Below are 10,021 nucleotides of genomic sequence, written 5' to 3' on the forward strand. Positions count from 1 at the left end.
TTACATGTTATTGAGGTTATGAGTATACACTCTGGCAACATCCTTGGTTGGTTTGAAGATCTGTGCATAGCGAAATCTGCAAATATCTTTCACTAATGTCCCGAGTCGTGGGAAGGGGATTGGTTAGCTAACATTGTCTCTGGTACTGGAATAATAGTCACGTTATTAGAGGAGCAAATACAATATTCAGGCCAGAGGTAGACTGACTTTTGGCACAAGGGTAACATGATCGTGTTAGGCTTTCAGGTTTCTCTTTTCCTGGTTAAAAAATGCTCTGCTTCATCATTTGGTATTTGTGTATCCAGACTCTTACGAGTTTTAAAGCAAAGCACCAACCTGTTCGGTGAAAGGTGTTCGAGGAGAACAGTTAAGTCCTGTAGGTTGCAAACAGTATATGAGGTAATGTATGTATATAAAAGGACTGTAACTGCTTGAGAAATACTAGTCTGCTCCTTTAAATAGTGTTGATAAGGGCTTAATATTAAATATTAACCTTTAAACTACCCCTTAATAAGTCCCGCAATGTAAGCAGGACAAAAGCTCTGGAGACATGCAAAAGTCTTGATGCTGACTGTGAGCTGTGATCTCCATCTCTTTTAGCCTGGGCCTCTCCCAGGTACTTTTATTCTTGAATCTTACCAAAGATGATTTATCCCACATCCCACATGATGTAGTAAAGCCAGACTCCAAATCTAGACCCGCCTCCAACCAAAACCTGTTTGTTCTGTTTTAATTTTAATGCAAATCAGACCTCTGCCATATTAACTTTTGGCCGAGTGTACAATGTATTGGGGGACTTTCTAGGTAGTGTTCTAATCCAGTTGTTTAGTATTGTTTCATTTAATGCTAAACTGAATAGAGTTTTTAAATATTTTTAGCCTGCTTCGTAGCTATCCATTTTTTTCAAAATCTTTTTTTTTTTTTTTTACAAAAGATGCTGATATGACCAGATGATCTATTTGTATTTTTCATTGTTTTTGCTTTGTTTGCTTCCCTGTGTGTTTGGTAAGGGTTCACTGTGACATGCAGGCTGGCATGGCCTCATGACACTCCTCCTGTTTTGCTCTCCTGGGGCTCTTAATAAAGTCAAGGGCTACAATGCCCAGCTCCTTTTCTCAGAGCAGAAGAGCACATTGGGCCCATTGTGTGCTGGAGTATCCCTTCCACTTCTAGTTTCTTCCTTGAGGAGGGACTAACTAGGTAGTTTTCATTCTCATAAAGGGTTCTGCTTCCTTCTCATGTCACCATGCCCTTGTCGGTAGAGGTGATGTGTGAAATCAAGTTCACCCTACAAAACAACCTGAGCAGGCCTTCAACATGCCTTCAACCCCGTGATGGAGAGGGCTCTATCTCTCTCCTTTTCTGCACAAAATCTGACTTCCTATAACTCTCTTATAGAATTTAGTGTCACTCCATGAAATTTCCCTTCCTACCACAGATGGCCTCAGACGTTTCTTGGTTGTCTGCGTATTCATTTGTATGGCCTAAAGAAGAACCCGCTTCTGGAAGTGTGCAAGGAATAACAGCTATAAACCAATGTGTTCCGTCTTTCCCACCTCTGGGAGCTCAGGCACAGCTGCTGTGGATGGGAACAGACACTGAGCAGTTAATTACAAGAATATTGTGTTGCAGAGCCCTTGTCATGGCTTGTAGGACAGTGTATAACATGAGAAAAGAGCAGGCAGCAATAGAAGACAGTAATAGAAAGCAGGCGCAGTAGAGTGGATAAGGACTTGAGAGGAGAAGGAGCTTATTTATGCCTCAGAGGATCCAGAAGTGGCTTCATGGAGAAAGCTTTCTAAGTTTCTACCATATTTATTAGACCTGAGTAGTACCCAGTGGTCCCTTAAAACATCTAGTATCAAAAATCACTCCTTTTAACATATATATATATTTACCTAGCACATAGAACTTGATGACTTTTTCTATCCTTTATCTCTAGAGAACTTCTGGTGGATAATGTCTGTAAATTGATATCACTCTTTATATAGACCACTGGTTCACAACCTGTGTGTCTCAATCCCATGGGAGCTGCACATCAGATATCCTGGATATCAATTATATGCATTATGATTCATAACAGTAGCAGTTATGAAATAGCAACAAAATAATTTTATTTTGGGGGGGATGGTCACCACAACATAAGGAATTTATATTAAATGGTCACAGGATTTGGAAGTTTGAGAACCACTGATATAGACTATTAATAATTTCTGTAAAAAGTAGAAGTATATTTTGTGGCTAAGAAAGATTTGGGATAGATAATTACCCAGTATCTCTGCAGGAAGATGTATATTTTTCAGTGTTGGTAAAGAAACGATATGTTTTCAGAGCTTATCATAACAGTACTATTTACATGACCATTTTTCTTCACTGTCTGTGTACTAATTCCTGTGTCTTCACAGTTACTCTCTGTGGTAGGTACTGTGATGCTCTTTACAGATAAGAAAACACAGAGAAATTAATAAATTGCTAGAGTATTTTGCACTAGATATCACATGGGTGGAAGTTAGGTGACAATCATCTGTTCCACCTGTGGTCACAAACCCATAAGATATCTTTGCAGAAAAATAGTACTGCCCAATTTCACCCTCAGAAGCAAGATGTAGATTTGAACCCAGGGTTTTACCCACTTTCCCTTTCTGAACCCATGGGGATGGATTGATAGCTTTGACAAAGATATATTAAAGCTATAGGATCTCTTTGATTAAAGTTAAAACACCTGTTTTTCAATGAGTCTGAGTACTAATTAGATAATTGCAGTAAACAGTGATCAATGTTTGAGTCTGGAAGCTCCCCTTGTGTTCAAATTCAACTTGATGAGGAATTAGGACAACATTCGAGAAATAAGTGGGTGCCGATGTTTCCATGGCACTTATTTTACTTACATGCTGCCATGGCTCAGACAAAAAGCATGAGCACTAGTAGTCATGGAGAACTGCTTGACAAGTAGAAGTCAGGCCACACCTTAAAAGTAACAGAAAGCTGAAGAAGATATGGGAGAGGAAAGCCTCGCTGTGTACTAAAGCAGAGGCCAGGCCTAGCCTAGGTGTAGCACAGTGAGAGTAAGGAACATTGAGTCTGTCCATATTGGCAGTTGGTTTGGACAGGAGAGTGTATTGTGGGACTTGAGTGAAAAACATAGAACTGCAAGTCCCTCTGAGGTCAAGGAAATGGGAAAGCTTTATTGGTGGAGAAGCCCTCTACTCTGTGACAAGCACTTGGTCCCCTTCTTGGTCAAGCAAGAGGACTGACTGCCAAATCTCTGTGCTTCCATATGCCTTAGAGAAATGAAGGGGATCTCTTCCATCGCCTGTGGCACATCATGAATGAAATCCTCGATCTGCGACGGCAGGTGCTAGTCGGCCATCTCACCCATGACAGGATGAAGGACGTGAAGCGCCACATTACTGCCCGACTGGATTGGGGAAATGAGTGAGTACTGACAATGACAGGATGCTGGAAGGAGCCTAGATGTGACACCAGTTAAGCTAGGATGTGCTGAGTCCATTGGGAGGACTACATCAAGGATGGAGCCAAAAAGCCACATTCATAGTTCTGGTGTGAGCACTGCCATCTTTTTTTTTTTTTTTTTTTTTTTTTTTTTTTTCTTTCTAATATGCTGTAGGATAACAGTATACAGGTTGTCACAATAAATATAATAATCATAGAGATTATTGATTAGATATGTTTTCTGGCTAAAATGTTTTTTTCTTCTTCTGTAGTCATTAGTTTTGAGACGTGTGTTTGGTTTTATCATATAGCTCCTCTATATCATAATGTAATCCAGAGGGAAACATTCATCTTACCAGTGACTGCTAAATGTCTTAGGACAATTGCACAGCTGTGAGACATCCTGTGAGGCATAATGGCCACTCTTCAAAGAGCTGCCGAGGAGGGCTCAAGTAAAGGCTGCCAGTGACTGAGATCTACTCTCTTAAATAAAAATGTGGAGGACTTATTTAAAAATATCAGCCAAGCACTTAAGTAGTAAGTCTAGTTACTGGAAACTCCAAGCAACGCTGATACTCTACAAAATATGAATATTGATATATGAGTGGCTAACTAGAATAAGCCAGCTCTGGCCCTGCTCTCCGCAGCCTTCCCTTTCATTGTATCAAGCTCCCCTTTGCTAGTTGACCTTTAGTGGAACTCAATACAAGATGTTGGGGAAAATGAGAAGGAATATGGGACATAAAAAGAGAAAAATACCAGGAAGGAAACCATGAATAACTTACCTCTTTCTGGATCTGGAGAACACATTGGGCATACTGGTGGGTTGGATTTGCAGCATTTGGATGGGTTTCTTCTTTGTGCATGCAGTAGTCCTGAGAGACACAACTTTCAAGGCAGTCAGAACCTGACTGCATGTGCCCCTTATTATTTTGTGTGGTTGGTTAATTTATGTATTTATTTGTTTGTTTGTTTTGTTTTTATTTTTCCCCCTTGAGAGAGTTTCTCTATGTAGCCTGGTTTGTCCTGGACACATCTGTAGACCAGGCTGGCCTCAAACTCAGAGATCTTCTTGCCTCTGCCTCCCAAATGCTGGGATTAGAGGTGTGTGAGACCATGCCCAGATCAGTTGGTCTTTATTCTTATTTTTAAAAGCCTTTGACTTTTTACCTAGTTACAGTTGGTTACTATTCCAGTTCTCATTTAAATGAGGCTGAGTTTGTTAATAGGGATGTTGGATCAAATTAGATTATCAAAAGTCACAAGGAAACGTGGAATAAACTAAAAATCAAAGGAACAGACAGCAAACAGCCCTTTTCAGTTTGCAGAAGGAAAACAGAAGGGGAAGTGGAAGAGAACTTGAGTCAGGGCTGTGCTGAGGCTATTTCTTACTTACATGAAGCTTATGCTCTGTGCGGTTCTATGGCTAAGTTAAGGTAAGTTGGTAAAAAAAAAATTGATGTATGAAAATGAACAGCACAATTTAAACCATCCTTGAGCTCATGAATTTTCCCAAGCTCTTACTTTGGTTTCTTTAAATTTTATTGGCAATTTACTTAAGAATAATTTATAGCATAGAAATTATAGATTTGCCATATTCCTTTAAGGATAAATCCATCCCCTCATTAAAGATTGCTAAGTGGAAGGCAAATTAAGATAATGCCTTTGCCTATTAAACGAGGTCATGTTGTCCTGGAAAATGATCTGTCAGCCCATAAATCTCTTATCGATGTAAGAAACATAAATTGAGAATGTGTTCAGTGTCAGATTGCATATCAGACTACTGTAGAACAAGAGAGAAGCATTCTCTGGATTTGGGGAGCTTAGATGAAGTAGGAAATGATCCATCTTGTTCTCTAACAGAATCAGTAAAAAATATTTCTCTTCTGAATTCCTCCGGAAGAATTAAAGTGATGATACAGACTTCTGTCACCCATTGAGTCCATGATAGCCTCTGAATTCCTGTTGAGAGTACATGGAAGGGCTAAGAGCTTTATCCTTTTTTTTTTTTTTTTTTTTCTGGTGTCACAGAGTATTTTATTGGCTGGGCTAATATAAAATTTGTCCCTTTCTGCCCAGTTCCTGACTTCCCATGTATTCTTGCTCCATCTGTTTTCTCTAAACCTTGCCTGCTTTTTTCATATTTTTATTGAAGCACTATTCTGAATCTAGTCAAACAGTGGCTTGTTCACTCTTAGACTGTACCTATTAACCGACAGCAATCCATAGCAACAGGTGAGACGCCTTTTCCACATTTATGAGAAGCTAGCAGCAGCTGGTGATTCAGGCCATTCAGAGGACAGAAGCTTTGGATACTATTTCTTTCCATAAAAGCTCTGGAAGGGCCTGAGGCTCACTGCTGGAGTTCGTCTTGACTGACTTTTGTAGTGATAGAGGTGCTTGGCCCTCCACAGATCTTTTCTTTCTAATGTTATTAGAAAGGGATCTAAATTCTCAGGTTCAGCATCACAAAGAAGGAATATCAATGACAACCAGTAGGTAAGTCCTGTTTGAGTTGAACATTCTCTATTAGCCTTTTCAGACTGCTGGCCAGCTGGGGATTGCTTCCACAGATGTCAGGTATCCACATAAGACCTAGCCAGATATCCATCATCAAGGGAAGATGGTCACATGAATACCCTCTACCCCTGACCTCTCCCAGGAGAGAATGAGGCTTGAGCACCTTCTTTTAGAAGAAACTTGGGCAGGGTGGATGCTAAGATTCTTCCGTGATTGTATGTTCCATATCCTGTGCTAGATAATATTTCATCAGCAAGGTAAACCTGGCGTCAAGTGATATCTCACTCCCTAGTTCAATATCTGCAGAGAGGGAATGGAGACTAGGAACAGACCCTAGAGTTTATTTATCATAAGCAGATATACTTATTTTCTGAATATTCAATTGAAAGAGTAGATATTCAAATTTCTTTGACTAGCTGAACATTGTTTAAGAAAGTAAGGAAAGAATTTGGTGTTCAGTGGCAGCCTTCCATTATTTAAGAGCTAGTATTTTTCAGGGGTGACTGGATAGTGTTTGGCTTGAAGTAGGTGCTGAATTAGCAGTTTTAATGATGAGGCCTTAATGAGATTTTGAGGCAAGCATAGAATTTCAGGATTCTCTATTATTGCAAATGCAAAAGTTAAGAAAGCTGTGGTTCTGTCTTTGGAAGTGCAGCGCTGGAAGGCTTCCTAGAAGGTGATTTTTATATAGTGATGCTACGGGAGGGTCTTAGAGTAACCTGTCCTCAGTGAGCTAAGTACGAGAACAGAGGTGTAAAAAAGGAAGTCGTATAGTAACAGGGAACATACAAAGGCAGTGGGGACCCTTTTGAGGTGACCACCAATGCTTAAAGAAGCTAAAGGGACTCATGTGACGTTGGTATCAGTGTTGCACAGTGGTTGACCCAGAGAGGAGTATGCTATCAATATTACTTGGTTTGGGGAACTAGTGGGATAAAGGGCTATAACTTGCATTCTGATGTCCATGGTAAGACATACTAAATTGAGCACCATACCAATAAACCATGCAGTTGCTAGAACGTCAACCTCAGCACAGTAAAATCACATATTGGCCACAGCAGCATTTGACACGAAACCATTTTACCGCTATGGAAAGGCCTAAGTTGTGCTGCCTGAACTCGGTATTTGCTGTTTCTAATGTCTTACCCCAGACGCTACCATGAATAAAAAACATACATTAGTTCTCTGGGCTTTATATGAGACATTTTAGCTAAGGTTAGCCTAGATCAAACCCTAAAGCCAGACTTCACTCTTGTCCCTTCCTTTTTCTAGAACCAGATGATGACTAGTTTTTGGAGCACCCCCGTTAAGAAGTGATTCTCTTTGCTGGTTGGTCAGTTGTTGAAGACTCTCTTCTGCGTAGTACCAAATGGCAGGATTGTTCCATTGATAGCAAGATACCCTAACATGATTTTCCTCTGTCATCCTCTGTTTCCCAGTTTTGCCCAGCCTTGTTCTATGTCTTCTCCAACTCCAGAAACAAATTGTGGTAGACACAAATGGGGAAAAAGATTTGATCACAGTTTCAGACACTAGTGAAGAAGACATGTGTAGTACTGTCCACAAATGTGACTTTTCTCCGAAATGTTTGAAATTTGTTTTCTAGACAACTGGGACTAGACCTGGTGCCTAGGAAGGAGTACGCAATGGTAGACCCAGAGGACATCAGCATCACCGAGCTGTACCGACTGGTAGGTGCACAGAGCATTTGCTCGCTGCTAATTCTGTGGTTTCCATGGCATTCCGCATACTAGATGTCTTCAGAACTGGATGTTCCTGGTCTAATTTGAAGAGAGTAGAGACTTGCAAGTTGAGGTGACCATGCCCCAAAAGTTCTTTTTCTGTCTCAGAACATTGTAGATCTCCACCCAGCCCTCAGCTTAACAGGCTCTAGGAAGTCCGATCAGACTTCGACAAACGCTTATTCTTTTGGCTTTGTCCAGTGAAGGGTTTGCAAGTTACCCTCCCTCGCCTCTGTGTTTCTGCATAGTAAAGTGTTAGATGCCAGACGGGGTGGTGCATATCTTTGATCCCAGTACTCAGGAGGCAGAGGGAGGTGGATCTGTTTGCGTTTGAGGCCAGACTGCTCTACAAAGCAAGTCCAGGACAGCCAGGGCTATTACACGGAGAAACCCTGTATCAAAAATTAAACAAAGAAAGAAAGAAAGAAAGAAAGAAAGAAAGAAAGAAAGAAAGAAAGAAAGAAAGAAAGAAGAAAAAAAAAAAAAAAAGAAAGAAAAAAAAGCGTTCCCCCAGGTGCTATCCTTCCCCCTCCCCCTACATTATCATCATATATATGAACTTCAAAAAGTATCTCTAAAAATAGCCTTCAACTGCTGGTTTTATATCTTACATCTATCTCTCTCACCCCACCCACCACATTTCTAAGTGTTAGAGATCACCAGTAACCATAAAATATTTGAACACATTGCCTATCACAAGAACACCCATCACACCATTTTTTTCCCAGTTGCCTGGTATTCTACCTTTTTTCTTAGTTCCTTCAACATAGTCCAGTCTGCCTTTGAATATAGCCTGTGCTTCTAAATGTGTGTATGGAATTTCTTGATAGTAAGTGTCTTGGAGTTGTTTGTTTGTTTGTTTGTTTGTTTTGCTGTGAAGAGACACTATGCCCATGACAACTCTTATAAAGGAAAACATTTAATTGGGACTGGCTTACAGTTCAGAGGTTTAGTCGATTACCTTCATGATGGGATACATGGTGGCACATAGGTAGACCGGATGCTGGAGAGGTAGCTGGGAGTTCTATATCTGGATCCAAAGGCAGCAGGAAGAGCCACTGAACCACTAGGCTTGACCTGTGCTCCTGAAACCTTAAAGCCCTTCCCAGTTAACACACCTTCTGCAGTAAGGCCGCACCTACTCCAATAAGGCCACATCTCCTAGTAGTGCCGCTTTCTATGAGCCTATCAGAACCATTTTAATTCAAACCAACACAGCAAGTAAGCTTTCTTCAACAACAAATTAGAGAAGCCTGAGTTAGAAAGGGCATTGAAAGGCTATTGCCTTCTGCTTAACTTTAGTGTGATCTCAGTGATGACTGTATCATGCTATAGTGTTCCTAAAATGAAGGCCCTTCAGAAACGGGAGACTTGATTTTGTAGGTCTTGGTGCTTTTGAAGTAGTTTTCCATTGTGGTGCTTGTATGAGAATAATAAGGTATTCTTAACTGATGATTATGCATGCCTATCTGAAAAACCATCAGTTAGCCTTGGTCAGGATATATGAGATGCATCAAATGTGACCATGAGAAATCAGACTTATTTATAGTCTCTTTACTTTCTTCCTTGGTCATCCAAGTATTCAGGATGTCTGTATTTTGTGCTGGGGGTTGCGATGCTTTCTGCTTTTTTAGAGGGTTCCTTTACTGTACACAGAACTTTCTGGCATTCAGTATTTCATGCTGTGGGCCTTTCTTGCATCTGCACTTAAACTGAATATCTGGTGTGTCTTAAGGAAGCCATTATAAGTAGTTGGAGGGGTATAACTCAGTGGGTAGAGCACTTGCCTAGCATGCACAAAAACCATGGTTCTGTCCCCTGCACTGTATAAATCAGGTATGGTAGCACACGACTCCATAATCCTAGCCGTAAAAAAGTACACTCTATGCATTAAATTTGTGAATCATGTCTTCTTACCTTTGAATCAGTCACATCCTCTAATTTTGCATCTTTACTGATAAATGTACTGATTGATATCTGTATTTCCTCTTTTAAGGAGTTTCAACTTGTGTTAAGAGTGTTACCACTTGACATTGCACTGCCTTCTCTTCCCTCTGTTATGCTCAGCATGACCTAGTGCAATACTTTCCAAAATCACCAAGTCAGTGATTTTTGAGGTCATTTTATATTATGAATACACCCTGGATTGTAGCTCCAAACAACTGCACGTCCAGCCGCTATCAACTCAGGACTTGGGGGCTTAGTATTTAATCTCCTTGAGATCCGGTTTCTTCTTCTACTAAGTGGGGATGCACTTCTTTTCTTTTCTTTCTTTTTTTTTTTTTTTTTTTTTTTTTTTTTCATTA

At 40.3% G+C, this 10,021-nt stretch overlaps 1 protein-coding gene across 4 annotated transcripts in view; it reads left to right on the forward strand.

The window, feature by feature from the left end:
- Positions 1–10,021, forward strand: part of Dock4 (dedicator of cytokinesis 4) — a 406,489-nt gene that overhangs the window by 191,551 nt on the left and 204,917 nt on the right. For all 4 annotated transcript variants that reach the window (XM_021201378.2, XM_029540998.1, XM_029540997.1 and 1 more), the window contains exons 6-7: positions 3,287–3,435; positions 7,580–7,664. In XM_021201378.2, the coding sequence (XP_021057037.1) occupies positions 3,287–3,435; positions 7,580–7,664 (234 nt within the window). The remainder of the gene's footprint in view (positions 1–3,286; positions 3,436–7,579; positions 7,665–10,021) is intronic.

This window comes from Mus pahari, chromosome 7 (assembly GCF_900095145.1).
Source record: "Mus pahari chromosome 7, PAHARI_EIJ_v1.1, whole genome shotgun sequence".
NCBI classification, from domain to species: Eukaryota; Metazoa; Chordata; class Mammalia; order Rodentia; family Muridae; genus Mus; species Mus pahari.